At 45.2% G+C, this 18855-nt stretch overlaps 1 protein-coding gene across 3 annotated transcripts in view; it reads right to left on the minus strand.

The window, feature by feature from the left end:
* The window catches only part of ablim1b (actin binding LIM protein 1b), a 521461-nt gene that overhangs the window by 72446 nt on the left and 430160 nt on the right, over nt 1–18855 (minus strand). For all 3 annotated transcript variants that reach the window (XM_072479453.1, XM_072479452.1, XM_072479451.1), the window contains 3 exons: nt 6610–6687; nt 4805–4960; nt 3931–3978 (listed from right to left, as the gene is read on the minus strand). In XM_072479453.1, the coding sequence (XP_072335554.1) occupies nt 3931–3978; nt 4805–4960; nt 6610–6687 (282 nt within the window). The remainder of the gene's footprint in view (nt 1–3930; nt 3979–4804; nt 4961–6609; nt 6688–18855) is intronic.

The raw sequence follows: 18855 nt of genomic DNA on the forward strand, positions 1-18855 counted from the left end.
ATTAGGGGCTGAAATGGATATCAGTTGATTATGGGCTGAATTGGACCAGCTGTATTTCCAGCGAGGAAAAGCTTCTTTCCTACACCGAGCGCTTCCATTATTCTGGCCTATAGAAATGTGAATTCTTGCTGCCATTGACGTCAAGGAGTTTGGGTCCCATATTTGGTTCTGTGATGTCAGCATCAGGCTTTCCAATTTCAGTGTAAATCTGCCATTGTCTTAGTCCGTTACTGTTGGGATTAATTTAGTCTAGGTCCTGTTCTTAAAGAGACTCCTGGGTAACTAGCACCTCATCACTTTAAATAGCAGTATTGATATAAAATGAGGGAATCTTGCAGTTTCAAGAGGAAAGTGCACTTTGTTCACTGTATTTCTGTTACTGGTATATATGACAAAGACATAGCTGAAGCAGATAAGTTAACACAGCAGGATAAATATTTTTGACCATTCTTTAAGAAGAGTACAGTAAGAAGTTCCAACAAGTTTGTTTTAAATCACTAGCTTTCGGAGCACTGCTCCTTCCTCAGGTGAAGGAGCAGTGCTCCGAAAGCTAGTGATTTGAAACAAACCTGTTGGACTTTAACCTGGTGTTGTACGACTTCTTACTGTGCTCACCCCAGTCCAACGCCGGCATCTCCACATTTAAGAAGAGTGACCAATGTTGGGAGTATATTACAGAACTGCTTCTATTTGAAGTGGTTCCATAAAATGTCGCAGGTGCACTGTTGCACAGTTTGGACATCCCTGATATCGTAATCATTTAGAATAATCAGATCATTCAGGTTAAATGGAGGCCATTTGGCCCATAGTGCCCAGTTCTGGCTCTTTGAAAGAGCTATCTAATTAATTCCATTCTCTTGCTCTTTTTTCACAGCACTGCAAATCTTTCCTTCCATTACACATATCCACTTCACTCTTGAATGCTTTTATTGAATCTGTTCCCACCACTCTTTTGGGCAATGCATTCCAAATCATAACAATTCACCGGGTTAAAAAAAAGTATATTCCTCTCCCCTCTGGCTTTTTCCCAATGATCTTAAATCGTGTGCACATGTTGGAGGAGCCAGTCTTTGACTTCTGATTGCAGAATTTCTCTGATGGCTGATAAAAGTGTATAGAAAGAATCAAGTGGAAAACCACATCACTGGCATGTAAAGATGCAATGGGCCAGATACAATGATGATCAATGGTCAGAAACAGCTGTTAGGGAGAAGATGCTTCTTGAGGTGATTTACTGCCCCTCTTGAGTCAATAGGAACATCTCATTTACATTACAATTCTGCCATAAATGTTGCGACTGCTATCTGTGTTCGTGCTGGTCGTAAATGCAGCTATAACTGTCACAACAGAGAAACAGATCATGTTCTGTATTTCTGTGCTGGCAGCAAATGGCTTTAGGTGGATGTAACATTTTATGAAGACTGACAGGTAGTAGGAGGTTCCAGTTCCCTTAGTGATTGTGTGAGGGAACTGCAGCCACTGCTTATGGATAGAGGATTGTGCATCATAAAAGCGGTAAGTGTCATGAATGTTGGAAATTTTTATATAGATTGTAGTAAATATATACATATATATATATATACCTGTTGCAGTAATCTAGGTTAAGATATCCAGACTCCATGGCTATAAAATGTGCAATTCAGATGTTGTAAAAGTGAGATCATCATTCATTCAAACTGTTTATATCATTTATCTATATAGGGCTATTTTATAGAAAGAGGTTTCCCTGGGGTTTAGATTAGCCTTAGTAAGATGGTCATAGCCCAGTTAGTGGAATAGAGATGATGTGATTAATGGGAGGAGCCAGGTCTGTAGCAGGTAGTTTAGTTTCAGTCTGCCAAAAGACAGCAGAACTTGCTGGCAGTTTCCTGAAAGGATCTCTCTCTTCAAGCAGTATTTCCAATAAATCTCTATTCAAGTGTACATTAAGTAACCCTGTGTTTGCTAACTTCATTTATAAGTGGCCTTTAACCTGTGATAGGCTTTTTAAAATTGGAGATAGAGAAGGTATCAGTAAGAAGTTAAAGTTTTTGCTTTGATTGTCAAGAATTGTTTGACTGTTAATTGTACGCTATCTTTCTGTGATGTTAATGTAGTTTAATCCTGTGTGAATAATAAAGTTTGTTTTAATATAAAAGATACCTATTTGTCAGTGGAATAACTCCTGGAGTGAAGTATCCTTTCCTCATAGTTTTGCAAATTTATAAAAATATTTGGGTTCATGTCCGGTATCCTAACAAATGTTGGGGTCTGGTCCAGGATCTTAACGTAAGCCAGAGGGTCAAATGATATCTCATCCACAGACTGTGGCTAAACTTAAAGACTGTGGAGTAAACTTTGTCCATGGCACTTCCAGCGAGTGAAACTCGAGGATGTTTAAGAGGAAAGTTTGCTTCTAGTGTATCCCCTGGGTATATGACATTATGTATGGCCTACATAGAATGGATAGGAAGGACATATTTCCCTTAACAGAGAGATCAGTTACCAGGGGACGGAGATTTAAGGATATTGGCAGAAGAATTAGAGGGGAATTGAGGAGACTTCTTTAACCTGGTGCATTAAAATCTTGAACCCACTTCTTGAAAGGGAGATAGAAACCCTTATCACGTTTAAGAAATATTTGGATATGTACTTGACATGGTGTAATCTACAGGGCAACAGACCAAGAGTTGGAAAGAATAATTAGTCTAAATAGATATATTTCAGTCGTCACAGAAATGATGCACTGAACGGCCTCCTTCTGCAATGTACATTTTCCAAGTTTCTATGGTAGAAAGAATAAGCAGAGGAAATTTACACAAATGCACCTATGTCACTGCAAACAGCCGCCACAGGTACTCAGCTCCTCCCTCCGACATTATAATGTGTCGAAGCTGCATGCCAATCACAACGTGTATTTTCCACAGACTAAGAATCTCAGCACACAACTTTCAATAGATTTAGTTAAGAATGGTAGAAGCTCTAGTTATCCCCATTCAATTACAAGTCACTTTGGGCCTGTTTTGTAGAGCATGCATTGTAACAAGGTAGATCATGCAGCAATTGAGTTTTTATAATGAAAATGTTTTAGCCTATTTCAAAAGCTTGGAGGTAGATTATGAAACTGATTGTGAAGTATTATAATGGAAGTGAGTGATTATTTATGAGCATATATTAAATGTTAACTCGCTATAAACCCAAAAGACCATAGGCAGCTTTCCCCTTTGAGGGGGAGAGCTGACTGGTGGTGATTTAATCTGAGGATCATCACACCTCAGGCGAGAGATAAGGTTGAGAATGCAGGGTCTTCATGAATAACCTCAGCCGGTATGGGAAAAAACCCATGCTGCTGACCTTGCTGTGCATCACAAACTAGTTGTTTAGCCAAGTGAGCTAAACCGGCCCCACTGCACTCCGACTGCCCCCTGGGGAAGTCGCAATGGCAGGTGTACAGCACAAGCCATGATTTGGAGGGTTAAACAACAATAGGAATTAGATTTTAAAAAGGGTTTAAAAATTGCTTTAAAAATGAGACCGTTTTGACAGTAGGGATAGCTCCCTCATGTGTTGTTTCACGAGGAAACTCCCCAGCAGGATTTAAAAAACATTCTTAAAAATCACGCCTTTGTTTCAATTATGTGTTAATCCTGTTGGCAGGGTCAGTAGAAAGGTGCTTCATCTCTGTGATGGGACTCACAAAAATCTGCAACTCCCCTTTAATTTCAAGTGGCCAATTAAGCCGTAATGAAAAAAGGCCAATTTCAATTGTTAGTTAGTTTGTGCCTAAGTTTTAGATGAGAATGTGGGGGTGGAAATGTTGTCCAGAGTTTACCCCCAGCTTCCTGCAGATTTCTATTGACCATACCTATTCATCTCAGAAACCGGAGAAGGTTAATCAAGCTTCAATGCACAAGGGTTCTTGTGTAAAACAGTTATTTATCACCAACTTACAATTTCACTTTGGACAAGCGAGCCGTTGTCACTTCTTGCGTATTGAGACTGTCGACAAAGAATCAGCTTTTAACATTCGGCATGGAGTGTCAGTCTATACTACTGATCCCTTTCCTGCTCTATGATTTCAAGTGCATAGCTTTAAAATATAGAGATCCCCCTTTCGTTGGCACATATTTAACAACATTTATATTAAACCTCTGTTTTCTCGTTGCTTAATGAGTGTGAGATATAAAGGAAGCTGATTATTGTCTTCTTACCGCTCATGTGTGCACAGGGCAGTAAGGGACAAAAACTGCATTCAAAAAAAAAATCGGCCATGTAGCACCTGCACGGCCATTGCTGCTTCCGAAACCCGCCCACGAACCCTGGGTGGTAAAGGTCAGGAGGTAGCCATGTGCAGCAGTAAGTAAATGGACCATAAATTACAGTCAGGTTAAGCTGGAGGAAGGTCTGGCAATGACTTTTACTTCATTATTTCTGAGACCCTTAAACCTTAGCGGCTCCATTAAGTTCAACTATTTGCTGCTTGGTAAGCATTGTTTACGCTTCAATTTACCATGTTAGCCCCATGCGTGTTAGGCCTACCCATTTATGGGGTTGCTGCAGGTGCAGTTCAGTCTGTGCCACGTCAGCCTTCCTACCCCACAAAAGGACAAACCGTCCAGGAGCAGCACAATTTGTGCTCGCAGTTTACATCCTATATTGAAGTGAGCCCCAACCATAAAAATGGATCATCGTATGACAGGTGGAGAGAACATCGAGATACCCCAGATTTGAAAACTGACCCCAAAAATGTTTAATGGAACAAATACAGGACAATGGGTGAGTGTGTCGGAAAGTGACATATTAAGAGCAGTTAGTTGTACTGTACCTCTGCCATGCTATGACGCTCATGTCTATCCTCAAAGGTAGCGCCAAAATATGGCTCATAAGTGATTAGGTCAGGGCGTTCAATGTCATAAATGGCCTTAACTTTGGGGATGGCAGCCAGGTCCTTGTAGTCAAGAATCTCATTGTCCACTTTTGCCTGGAAAAACAAAACATACAAGCACAACATAACTTAAGCAGCGATAGGTACATAGTCACATTTCTCAACCTCAGTTGAAGGCACGAGGTAATAGTCACCCCATGTCTAAAGCAGCAGTAATGGACATCGCAGTTTTAAATGGAATAACCTAATGTTTTTGTTTTATGTTTTTTGAGTGTATTTTACTTGATGGTATCAGCATTAAACCATCATAGATCAGTTTGGAAAAGGGTCAGTGCAAAGTGAAACTCTATCTACTCCACCCTAAACACTCGCATTCAGGCCAATCCCAGCCTGAGAAGACCACTCTCAGGAGTTGAAGTGATGTCAAGTCCATGGCTGGGAGATTGGAAATAAAAGCGTATGTTAACAGCTAAATGCACTGCTATTTTCCCATATATCCACCAAGCATTGTTTCTTTTCCACTCATTGGCAACTTGCCTTCAGGAAAGCAGAGCCTCATGAAAACATGCCAAACTAGCAACATTTTGCCATAATATTACTGCCAGTAAAGACAGAAACAACATTAAAAATCAAATGTGCTAATGATACAAATCAAATGAAATTGCAGCCTCAATACTGCATCCACATTGTGTAACTGCTTTTTAACTTGTTGTCTGGTAAATTATCTTGTAATTTTTTTCATCTTTACTTTTCACACCAACCTTGGCTTAGTTGGTAGAACTCTTTACCTCAAAGTCACAAGGGGCGAAATTCTCCGGAAAAGGCGCGATGTCCGCTGACTGGCGACAAAACGGCGCAAATCAGTCGGGCATCGCGCCGCCCCAAAGGTGCGGAATGCTCCGCATCTTTGGGGGCCGAGCCCCAACCTTAAGGGGCTAAGCTCGCGCCGGACGAATTTCCGCCCCGCCAGCTGGCGGAAAAGGCCTTTGGTGCCCCGCCAGCTGGCGCGGAAACGACATCTCCGGGCGGCGCATGCGCGGGAACGTCAGCGGCTGCTGACGGCATTCCCGCCCATACGCAGTGGAGGGAGTCTCTTCCGCCTCCGCCATGGTGGAGACCGTGGCGAAGGCGGAAGGGAAAGCGTGCCCCCACGGCACAGGCCCGCCCGTTGATCGGTGGGCCCCAATCGTGGGCCAGGCCACCGTGGGGGCACCCCCCGGGGCCAGATCGCCCTGCGCCCCCCCCAGGACCCCGGAGCCCGCCCGCGCCACCTTGTCCCGCCGGTAAGGTAATTTTAGCGGCCGGAGAATCGCGGGGGGGGGCCCACCAACCGGCGCGGCGCGATTCCCGCCCCCGCCAAATCTCCGGTGGTGGAGAATTCGGCAACCGGCGGGGGCGGGATTCACGCCAGCCCCCGGCGATTCTGAGCCCCTGTAGGGCTCCGCCATGGCCAGCTGGGAAGAGAACCCCCCGTGCATGCGGCAAAATACGCCGGCCGTTCTGCGGCATGCGGCCCTTCGGCGCATGCACGAACTCGCGCAGTCCTTTCGGCGACGGCTGGGGTGGCGCCAACCCCTCCGCCATTCACCTAGCCCCCGGAAGTGCGGAGAATTTTGCACTTTCAGGGCCTGTTGACTCCGGAGTGGTTGATGCAAGTTCTCCCGCCGGCATGAGGACTTAGTCCCCGGAAGGGAGAATCCCGCTGACCGAATTCAAAAGCAAAGAAAGGTATCCGAGTTACTCACATAAATTGTGTGGCCAGGTGAACCAGGTATGCTAGAACCAGGTCTAGAGGTAATACTTTCAGAAGAAGATCGTGTTGGCTGTAAATAAAAAAGGAATTAAAAAGCAAAACACAAATTAGCTTTCCAAAGGTTAACAATTTGACACTGTGTGACAAGCCGATCAAACAATGAAGCACGTCTCGCTTTGAGGCAAAAAAGTGTGCAAGTTGCGGTCGTTCACTGAATTTAATATCCTGAATCAAGCTAAAAGTCTCCATAAGTTCTTTTTCATTTCTGACTTTCAACATCTGAGGCGCTGTAATTCAGCATTGCTCAGTGGCACTGGCGACCTCACTTTTGGCAGGAGTCCAGCCGGACATGGATATTCAGACCATCAGCCCAGGTTAAGGTCTGGTGGTGTCAGAGAGGTGGCAGAAAGCCACCCCTGGAACATTGCTGCTAAGAAGAAATCTAGTCCAGGCCAGCATGTCATTCAGTGAGTTTAACAAGCAAATTGAAGAGCAACCTAAAAATTTATAATAATAATAATCTTTATTGTCACAAGGCTTACATCAACACTGCAATGAAGTTACTGTGAAAATCCCACAGTCGCCACATACCAGCGACTGTTCGGGTACACGGTGGGAGAATTCAGAATGTCCAAATTACCTAACAGCACGTCTTTCGGGACTTGTGGGAGGAAACCCACGCAGACACAGGGAGAACGTGCAGACTCCGTTCAGACAGTGACCAAAGCCGGGAATTGAACCTGGGACCTTGGCGCTGTGAAGCAGCAGTGCTAACCACTGTGCTAAATTACAACATCCTCGAAGGAAGATAGAAACTGCAAATTATTTTGAAATGAAACGTTTTTAAAACGGCATTAACTTTGGTGCAATTGGCAGGAATTACTTTTTTTTTCCAATTAAGGGGCAATTTAACCAGGCCAATCCACCTACCTGTAGGACCGGGGAGGACGTTCAAACGTCACATGGACAACGACCCGGAGCCATGGTCGAACTTGGGTCCTCAGCATCGTTCGGCAGCAGTGCCAACCACTGCGAAGCCGAGCTGCCCCAGCAGGAATGACTTTAAAACTGTTTCAGATTGCCATGAAGTAGGGCCGTTGGACTTTTGTGACATTGAGCTTGATTAGAGTATCAGACGCGTAGCAGCGATCACTTTAAACTGGATAAGACCAATGTTCCAAAACCATTTCCTAGTGGTAATTTATGGATCATTATCGTAACTTTAAAGGGAGTATTTACGTGCTGCCACTTCAGGCATTCTGGCAGCTGCAGCATTCCTGAGAAGATGCCAAAGGTTGCCAGCTGCTAGCAGTGTAGAGCCACAAGAATTTCAATCGTGGAACGAGGGCTCATTTTAAAAATTATTTACTGTCAATGCAGATAACCACCTGATAGTGTACTGTGAAATGGGGATACATGGCGGAATTTTGTTGTGCTGGCAGGGGTTTCGCTTGTCAGTAGGAGAACTGACGAATTAGGAGGAGTTGGCCACTCGGCCCCTCGAGGCTGCACTGCCATTCAATAACATCATGGCTGATCTAATTTCTCCAAATTCTTGCCTAATCCCTGAACCCGTTCGCCCCATTACTCATCAAGTAATTATCCGCCTCTGTCTTAAAAATATTCAAAGACTCTGCTTCCACCGCCTTTTGAGGACAGGGCTCCAAAGATTCACGATCCCACTGTGAGAAAAAAAGTCTCCTCAGCTCTCTCTTAATTGGGTAATTCCTTTATTTTTAAACAGTGACCCCTGGTTCAAGATTCTCCTACAAGAGGAAAACCCTCTCCACATCCAGCTAATCAAGAATCCTCAGGATTTTGTATGTTTTAAGTCACCTCTTACTCATCTAAACTCCAGCATATAGAGACCTAGCCTGTCCAATCTTCCCTCATAAAACAACCTGCCCATTCCAGGTAATAGTCTCATAAACTTTCTGGAAGGAGGCCCTGATCTCCTTTCCGCGACTTAATCCCTGAGCCATTAAATCCCGCTGGGCTCAGAGATAATTGGGTTCAAGTGGCTCATTAAAAGCTGAGTTGCCTTCCCATTAATAGCGGATGTGTTCCCGTTTCAGACCCTTGCCAGCCCCAGCAGACAGATATGTGGCCTCCCGCACGATTCTTCGGGCCTGCGTGCAATCTTGCCTGCTTCAGCAGGCTCCATTCATATCCGCTCATGGTTTCCATTCGTAACAGGTTCTTTCCTTTCCTCCTACCCAGCTAAAAGGATCTACTTTAATTAATTTTCTTCGCATACCCGCCCTTCGAATTGAAAGGGTGAAGAGTTGAACCGCTCCCCATTGTTGCCAATTGAGTTTTGCTTCAGATCTTGCCAGAAAATGTGAAAGGCTGCTTGGATGAGAAGACAAGGGGTGGATCACTGTCCCTTCAATTTTCCAGTCACCTTTGCGAAGGAAGACTAATCTTATCCCCTGTTCATCCTTACAGTGACAAGGCCGTGCAGAACTTGCCATTACAATAAGTTGCATTGCCTAGATTCCACACCACCATTTCACACAACCTTTAAAATATCTACTTTCCAAAATGCCACGTAGGAAATATTTAGAAAGGGCCAATTGACCTGTTTATCATAGCAATTAAACATAATCTCCATGACTTTGCATGCGTTCCAATTGAGACAACTATGGGTTGTGCAGTCATTCGCATTTTCAATTCAAACAGCCTGTTGAAAACCTCAGAAAACCCGTCCAATGGATTCCCCTTCATGCCAATTAAAATATCATCTTTCACTTAAACGTTTTGAATTCAGAATCAGCTACCCCTGCTCAATTATACATGTATCCAGTTAATTACAATAATAGGTCTAAACAAAACAAAATTCCGCTGAGTGCGCCAGTTGCTGTGTTGGCTGCAATCACAGTGCTCTTGCTAAATGTTATCATGACCATTAAACTGTTCTCCTGGCAGACCATTTAGATGTTACTGTAATTTACTCTCCACCACATTGTCATTTCCTCTTAAGGTTGTTTCGTAATCACTCAGGCTTCACTGCAGCTGAGTAAAACATAGAAGTATAAAATCGGGTTTGATGTAAAATCTAGTGTATTCACTTCATATGTCCATGGAAATAATTTTTTTAATGATCAACTCCAAATGTACAAGCACACCTAATGGAAACAGAATTCTAATGCATTGAATCATTTCCTCTTTCTAAAATCCTTAAAGCTAACTGTTATAACCTGCACAGGTCTTACGGGGTAGGGATGATTAACTACCCCGTGGGTCTTGCAGAATACGAGCTCCCCCGATAAGGGGCCCTTAACAATACTTGGCTGTATAAATAGAGTCGACCAGTAAGGCACCGACTAGTGCAGACCCAGTAGATAACTACCGGAGGTGTATATAACAGTAATTGTAAAATAAAGCAAGTTTATGTTTCAACCTACTCGGTGTGGAAGCTTCATTGCCCTTACAAAATTAACATAGGAAACACAAACTATTTATGCTTCAAGTGCGCCACACACTGAATATGATTAGTTTCACACATGCCAGTTGCCTTGCACTCATTATGGTGTTCAAGTTAGATTCAGTGCCTATAAAACTAATCTAATAGCCTCAGGTGTTAGATTATACCATTTCCTTGTCAGTAAAGATTTTACCTGCTTACTTTGATGCATTAAGAAATAGCTTGGGTGGAATTCCCCGTCCTGCCAGACACGTTTTCTGGCGTGGCGCGCTCTTGCCGGCAGCGGGATCCTCCGTCCCGCCAGCCGGTCAATGGGGTTTGCCATTGTGGGCCACCCCACGCCATCGGGAAACGCGTGGGTGCGCTGCCGGCGGGGCAGAGGATTCCACCGACGGAGAATCCCGCTGCTTGTTTCTTTGAAAATAGATAGCATCACTAGGTGGTTTAGAACCCCTATTATAAAAACTGGCCCTGTAGTTTTGATTTGAAGGAGTAACCTTGCCATAAAGGTTATTGGCAAAGCTTTTCAGTGATACATAAACCAAAACATCATTGTCGCTGACATGTTGAAGCTGCCTGTTTCATTGCTCAATTATATAGAAATTGTGTTTTTTTTTAAAACATCAGTAAATTACCAATTCCCTGCCAAGGTTTGCAACACAGCAGAGACCTCACCCACCACAGTATGAACAGTCCTGAATTGTCTTATTGGAACCCAGAAATGGAGATTACAGAGCAGCTTGTCCAGAAACTGAAACTAGTCAAAACTGAACAATACATTTTTATGACTGTTAATGTAATAACTAATAACACACTAAGATGGGTGTTACAAATTAGCAAAAATACTGCATCACATCATGAATACAAAATATGTGAAAGAAGTCTGACGAGCAGATGGAATTGGTTCACTTTCTTTCACTTGATCTAAAATTAATTTTTGTCTTAAGGCTCCTGGCAGTAAAACCAATGGACAGGAAATTGTATGGGAGCATTGCTGATTAAACATGATCTTTTATGTTATGGAATGCTGCACAAACCAGTTTCTAATGGAATGTTCATATTGTTTTGAGCATTAAAATAAAGATTTCGGACTTCCGGACGTGGCCATGTGCTGAGTGGTCACACGAAGGGCAGCTCCAGCTCGAAGGTGTTGGTTTGGCCACTGTATACCCGTTAATGGGGTAGATCCAGCAGGAACGCAGTGTAGAGGGAGAGGTTCTCCCGAAGATTGACAAGTCTGCTTGCTACCAGACCCGGCAAAAAACAGTTACAGATCTGGCTAAGGAAGTGGAGGGGATCTGTGGCACAGCAACAATTGCGAGAATGGCGGAGGAGGGAGGGTCTTGCCAGTGGGAGAGGCCGCAGTTGGAGCAGTTCATCAAAGAAGAATTTTGTCTGCAAAGGAAGGAGGTGCATGATGAATGGACAAAAGCCATTGAGGGAGCAATAGCACCTCTGTGAGGATCGATGGACGAGGTAGAGAAGTGCCTTGAGGTACAAGGGGAGACGATATGCAAGGTGGAGATGGTGTTGTCCGACAAGAGCGATCAAATCATGTCCCTGGCGGGGGTGGGGATCCTGGGCGATCTGTGCAAGTCACTGTGAGTGAAGGTGAAGGAGCAGGAGAACAGGTCCAGGCGGCAGAACCTGCGAATTGGGGGTCTGCCAGAAGGTGTGAAAGGAACAAAACATGTGTGGAGGATGCTGGCTGGGTTGGTACAGGAGAAGGTGCTGGACAAAGCCCCAGAGGTGAACACGGCCCACAGGTCTCAAAGGCAGAAGCCGAGAACGGAGGAGCCTCCGCGGGCAGTGATTGTGGGGTTGCACAAGTTCGTGGAAAAGGAGAAGATCCTGCGGTGGGCCAGGGAGAAGCGAGACTGTGAGTGGGATGGGAATCCTGTCCGGACATTGGTGCGGAGCTGGCGAAGAGGAATTAACAGGGCCAAGGCGGTGTTGTACTGAAGGAAGATTCGGTTTGGGGTGCTGTACCCGTCAAAACTGTGGGTCATATTTGAAGGCCGGGGGTATTATTTTGAAACATCAGAAGAGGCCAATGACGTTATAAGGAACCATAAACTAAGGGAGAACTAAGAGTTAGTGCGAGCTGGAGGTGCTACATCTGCAAAAGTTGGATGTTATGGCTATTATGGAGTGTGTTTTTTTTTCCCCCTTCTGTATGTTATAAGTTTGTAAGGGGGTGATAAACCCCCCCACCCCCCTCGCAACGTTTGTGCTGTTTTTCTTTTTGGAGGGGGCAATTTATGATTTGGGTTTTTTTTCTTTACAGGTAAGGGGTGTGTATGGTGGGGCCTGCTGGGTGGGGTTGCCAGCTGAGGGACATTCAGGTGGGTAGGGGGGCCATTTGCACAGACTAAGGAAGGATTGGGGAGGGAGGGGCAGGGGTGTGTGTGTGTGAACGGGGGTCCTTTGAGCCAGAGCTGCCTCGCTGGCAGGTACTGCTGGTGAACGGAGGTGAGGTGGGGGAGGAGGCATGAGAGATGGTCAGGCTGGGGAGGAATTGCAATGTGGCAGAGATGGAGACTGAGTGTGGTCATGGGCGGAGAGGGTGGCCATCTTGGATGGGCCCGGTTCAGGGCGGTATTAAAGGATATAGAACTGGAGAGGGATGATGGCGGACAGTAGAGGAGAGTGCAGGCGTAAGCCTCCGGTAAGAATCACAACATGGAAAATGGGTTAAATGGGCCGATTGAGAGGTCTTGGGTTTTTGCACATCTGAGGAGTTTGAAGGCGGAGGTGATATTTTTACATGGACGCATCTCTGGATGAAGGATTAGGTTAGGTTGAAGAAGAGATGGATGGGACAAGTATTTCACACGGGGTTTGACTCAAAGTCGTGGTGGGAGGCCATTTTGTTGAAATGAAATGAAATGAAAAGAAAATGAAAATCGCTTATTGTCACAAGTAGGCTTCAAATGAAGTTACTGTGAAAAGCCCCTAGTCACCACATTCCGGCGCCTGTGCGGGGAGGCTGGTACGGGAATTGAACCAGGCTGCTGGCCTGCCTTGGTCTGCTTTAAAAGCCAGCGATTAACCCAGTGTGCTAAAAGGACGGGGTTTGTGGTGTCCAAGGAAGTGCGGGACCCGGGGTAAGATATGTGATAGTGAGTGGGGTGCTGGAGAGGTTGCCGGTGGTGCTAGTCAATGTATATGTTCCAAATTGGGACAATGTGGGCTTTGTGAAGGGTTTACTGGCTAACCCAAGACGGCCCCCCTCTCCAGACTTCGATACACATTAGTTGGTAAACACATAAGGTGGAGACTTTAATTGTGTGATGGAACCGAAGGTGGATAGGCTGAGCCCCAAGTCAATGAGAAGGATGAGGATGGCGGAGGAATTGGCAGGGTTCGTGGAACATATGGGGGGGGGGGGGGGTGAAGGGAGCACTCCTTCTTCTCACATGTGTATAAGGTGGATTTGAGGATTGATTTCATTGTGGTGAGTTGAGTGGTGTTGGTGGGGGTGGTGGGGATGATGGGGGTGGAGTATGCGGGAATTGAGATTACGGATCAAGCGCCACATTGGCTGGGAGGCATTGAAGGCGTGGTCTGAGGAGCAAATATCATGGTCAAGGCATACAGGGATAGGGGAAGAGAGAGGAGCATGGGCGGTTGCTGGACGAGATAGTCGAGAAGACACTCTGGGACTCCGAATAAGGAGTTGTTGGCGGAGAGGAAGAGATTGCAGGGGCAGGTTGATAGGTTGATGATGGGAAAGGCGGTGGGGCAGTTATGGAGGTTAAGAGGGGTGCAATATAAATCTGGAGAGGAGGCGAGCCATATGCTGACCCACCAGCTGCGGAGGCAGAAGGCGTCCAGGGAAATTCTAAGAGTGTGAACCGAGAAGGGGGAGGTGGTGTGAGTGCCGGGAAGAATAATGGACGTGCGGGGGCTACTTTGAGAAGCTGTACAGGACCAAGCTGGGTGGAGAGGAAGGAGATTTGGGACGGTTTTTAGATGGGTTGGAGTTTCCAAGGTTGGAGGAAGAGAGGAGGCAGGCATTGGAGGAGCGTCTGGGGCTGAGGGAGGGGATTGAAGTCAGGGAAGGCTTCAAGGCCAGACGGCTTTCCGGCAAAGTTTTATAAGGCGTTTGAGGCAGAGTTGGCACTGCATTTGTTGGGTCTGTTTAGTGAGGCGTTGGAGTAGGGAGAGCTGCCAGAAACACTGATTATAAGCGCTGATTATGCTAATCACGAAGAAGGGGAAGGATCCGCTAGAGTGTGGGCCGTATAGGCCCATTTCGTTGTGAACATAGATGTGAAAGTGCTGACTAAATTAGTGGTGAGGAGGATGGAGGGATGTGTGCCAGGGGTGGTCGTTGAAGATCAAATGTTTTTTTTAAAAGGGCAGGCAGCTCTCTAGTAACATCAAGAGGCTGTTAAATGCGGTTATGGCTCCATCAATGGGTGGGTGCCAAAGGTTATTGTCTCTATGGATGCAGAGAAGGCGGAGTGGAGGTATTTATTCGGGATCTTAGTTAGCTTTGTTTTGGCCCGAAGTTTATGGCATGGGTGTGTCTGTTGTATGTAGCGCCGGTAGCAAGTGTATGTACAAATGGAGGAGGAGTCCTGTAGGGGTTCCAGTCTGAGGGATGTGGTGACAGCTCCGCTGCCACTCGCTCTGGGGAAATATACATGGAGCCCGGTGGTACAGTCAATGGTCAGGATGTGGAATTAGCTGCAGAGACATTTGATGTTGGAGGGGCTGTCAGTATTGACACCGCTATGCAGAAACCATAGGTTTAAGCCGGGGGACATGGATGGGATGTATGGAAGGTAGAGGGAGGTGGGCTGGTGAGGGCTAGGGACTTGTACCTGGAAGGGAAGCTTGCAGGTTTGGATGAGTTGTGCGAGAGGTTTGAGTTGCCGAGGGGAGTGAATTTAGATATTTGCAGGTGAGGGACTTTGCGCGAAAGGAGTGGAGGACGTTTCCCAGGTTGTCGGGTTACACCCTATTAGAGCAATTGCTGCTCCCGGGTGAGTCGGGAGAGGGTAGGATTGGGGATATATTCGGGTGACTGGGGGAGCGAGTGGTGAGGATCAAGAACAAATGGGAGGAGGAGTTGGTGGTGATAGGCTGGGGACTATGGTGCGAGGCGGTGCGTAGGGTGAATTCGACCTTCTCCTGTGCTTCGATGAACTTGATTCAGTTCAAGATGGTGCACACAGTACATATGATCCGGGCAAAGGTGAGTGCGTTCTTTGATGAGTGCGAGAAGTGTGGGCAATGGCCGGCGAATCATGTGCACACGTTCTGGGGTTACGAGAAGCTGGAAAGATAATGGCAGTGGTATTTGGGATGTTATCTAAGATTGTGGAGGTCAGGCCTGACTCCATGGAGGTGATCTTTGGGCTACCGGAAGTGCCAGAGCTACTGGAGGGGACGGGGGCCGATGTTGTGGTCTTCGCCTCTCTAATTGCCCGGTGAAGTATCTTGCTAAATTGGAGGTCGGATACCCCACCAGGGATGGCGGCCTGGCTGGGGGACCTGTACGATTTTCTCCAGTTGGAAAAGATTAAATTTGAGTTGAGGGAGTCAGCGGAGTTCTTTGAGACAAGGTGGGGGATGTTCATGAAGATGTTTGAGAAACTGTTGCGGGGGGAATATTGTACAAACTGTGGACTGTGAGTTTGTGGAGTGCTTTTTTGTATATGTTTTTTTTTTACACATGTTGGAAATAAAGTACGTAAAAAAAAATAGATATAGATTTCAATAAAGTGCAATTTTCAATAAATTGGAATATGCTAAAAGGAATATGGAATGGTGCATACTAACTCTGACTGAATTTTTAAACAGGCAAAGTCCCCATAAACATTCACTGTTTTCTCTTGTCATCCTTGTTTGCTGAATCACATGGGGCAGGGTGCATGAGATACAACCCTATGAGTCAACAACAGACAATGAAAATGTCTGAGCAAGGGCAATGGATTAGTTGGAACAAACGTTTAATCGGTGGATTAAATGCTCTGTCACACGGTGAGAAAATCAGGCTTAATGTTGACTGCCTGTTAGCTCAGTGTTTGTGGCTCCCGCACAAAACGCAATAAGAAGTGAGTGTGAACAAGCAAACCTGTTCAGGCAGAGTTAGATGCGTTACTTTTGCTGTTGCCATTTAACCATCTTCATGGGTGAATAATTATTTCCAGATCCCCCTTCCTTCCAAAAAAGAGACGAGTAAAAATGATTTCCATCCAACCTGTGTTGCTGCCGACAACCCAGGTTGCTCAAGTGCATCCCTTGCCAGCTGGGCCGTGCCGGCTAGTCAAAACTTGTGAACAATAAGATTTTACTGTTTGTGTAATAACTAATATCGGATTAAGGTGGGTGGAAGGTGGGGCAACCTGCAGATTATGTGAAATTGTCTGGTATTTTGCATTGGCTCATCAATGTATTTTCTCCGGATGCTTGTTAATTCTTGAAGAGATATTTTGGCTTCAACAAGAATTAGCAATAATAACATGAGGGCTTCCCAGAAGCTAAAGTGAATAATTGCTTCTGTAAAAAGGTTCACCTTGAATACCAATGGTGGTGGTGGGAGCTTGGGGGGGCTGGGTGCCAGCTCGTGCTATATTGTTTTTCTCACCAGCTTGATATGGATAACTCTCTTTTTGAGGGAAACTCAGCTTTGATTAAAGTTATTAAGGGCGGGGGTCACTGCTGTGATCATTATTTAGTTCCATGTGCAAGCATTTCCTGGTTTTGCAATGGCCACTAGTAAGTATTAAAAATGCACTTGTAATAAGAACTCATTGCCACTGATTGTAAGAGGAATGTCTTGGCTGTAAGTGCTTTGTCACACATTAATCAAGCAACCAACATACCAATGCCCTTGACTTACAGACACAGGGGTGTAACTTGTGCCAATCAATATTAATAATAAATGAAAGCTGATTAAATTTTTACTTGGTTTCACAGAAATATTTTACAAGTTACGTGAATATCAACAGTGCCTTATTCACTCTGGTTGCTGAATTAAATCTTATTTCCCTTCCTAGGAGATGGTGCTCAGCTCTCAGATGCCACTTAACCAGCTCAGTTGACGGCGAGGGTTCCCACCATGTCGACTGATGCCTGGCGTTTTATGCAGTGTTTGTTTTGTTAAATCGTGCCCTATATCACCTTCACTGTCGCTGCGTCAAAATTCTGGAACTCCCTCCCCAGCAGCACTGTGGGTCTACCTACACCTCAGGGACCGCAGTGATTCAAGAAGGCAGCTCACCACCACCTTCTCAAGGGCAATTAGGGATGGACAATAAATGCTGGCCTAACCAGTGAAGTCCACATCCCTCCAATTAATGTTAAAAAATTGTACAAAGCGCAGCACGGTGGCGCAGTGGTTAGCACTGTGGTCTCCGGTGCTGAGGACCCGGGTTCAATCCCGGCCCCGGGTCACCATCTGTGTGGAGTTTGCACATTCTCCCAGTGTCTGTGTGTGAAAGTGTCCCAGTTTCATCCCCACAACGCAAATATGTGCAGAATAGATGGATTGGCCATGTTAAATTGCCCCTTAATTGGAAAAAATAATTGGGTACTCTAAATTTATATTTTAAAAATTGTACAAAGACATGATAGCGTGACTTCACTCCATTGATAAATCTGATTAAAGTTATTTTCCTGTCCTCCACAGAAGGACATCATGCTTTGTTAGTAACGAAGGATGTGGATGAAAATTAAAATATTTTATCGATTCAGTAAACAGGACTAATGACTCCTAATTACCAATGTTAATAAAGGAATTCATTTTTGCCTTTATTGTTTAATTTACATATATTTGAAAGTGTGAATGATCCGAACAACAATTAAGATTCCAATAAAAGAAACAATTTGGTTCACTGTTCAATATAGTAATGAGTGACAGGCCAGTATTATTTTGTACGTTACATCACTGTAAGCCAGTTGTCATATTGTTCCATTATGACTTAAAGCAAAAATCATGTGGCATAAAATAACTCACTCGTTCCACTTTACAATTCAGTTGTCAACTGTGACTTTGAGGTATAAAGCAAGATTTAACTGCAGATCAATTTTGTGTTTGCAGGCTGACTGGGTCCTTTCTCTTCCATCCTTATCCGAGAAAGAAAGCGAGCACTTTATAAACAAAATATTATCCACATTCATTGAAACCTTTCCCACGCATTTTACATTTTACTGATTCCTCTGATTAACTTTTTATTCCTTGTTACAGGGACACATTTATTCCATTGTACAAATTTTATGAGCTTCTTCTTTTCCATTTTTGTCCCGAGATTCATTCCAGGTACGGGACTGAGATTGTGCCGGAATTTGGACATTGCCGTTTTTTGGCTCAGGCAGTTCACGCAGTGGGCAGTTTGTGTCATGGCAGGTTGGGGAGGGGGTCAGAATAATTCGGAGCGCAAGCTCAAATGCGCTGTAGCCACCTGGGTTGGCCAAGTCCCGATTTAAAATGGAGAACAGCAAAGGCTGAAGGGAAATTCAGCCAACACAGGCAGAAACTAGCAGGTGCAAGTTACTATGTATTAACCTCTGCAAAAGCCCAGACAGCATCGATACAAGCAGCCATCTGCATAATAATGTAGCAGCCATCTACATACTAATGAGCGATCCCCGGGAACAATCGCAACATTTGGGATAAACAAAGCCAAGCCAGACTCCTCGGCGCCAGCAGGAGCCAACACAAAAGAGGTTAACGGACACCTCAAGACCGCCCAGCGATCAGGGAACCGCTTCAGTATTGGAGAAATCGAACCAAGCGATTGGAACAAAGTCCAATCACTTGGAACCAGGTACAGGGTCCACCCCGAAAGGCGGGAA

Source organism: Scyliorhinus torazame, chromosome 16 (assembly GCF_047496885.1).
Source record: "Scyliorhinus torazame isolate Kashiwa2021f chromosome 16, sScyTor2.1, whole genome shotgun sequence".
Lineage (NCBI taxonomy): Eukaryota > Metazoa > Chordata > Chondrichthyes > Carcharhiniformes > Scyliorhinidae > Scyliorhinus > Scyliorhinus torazame.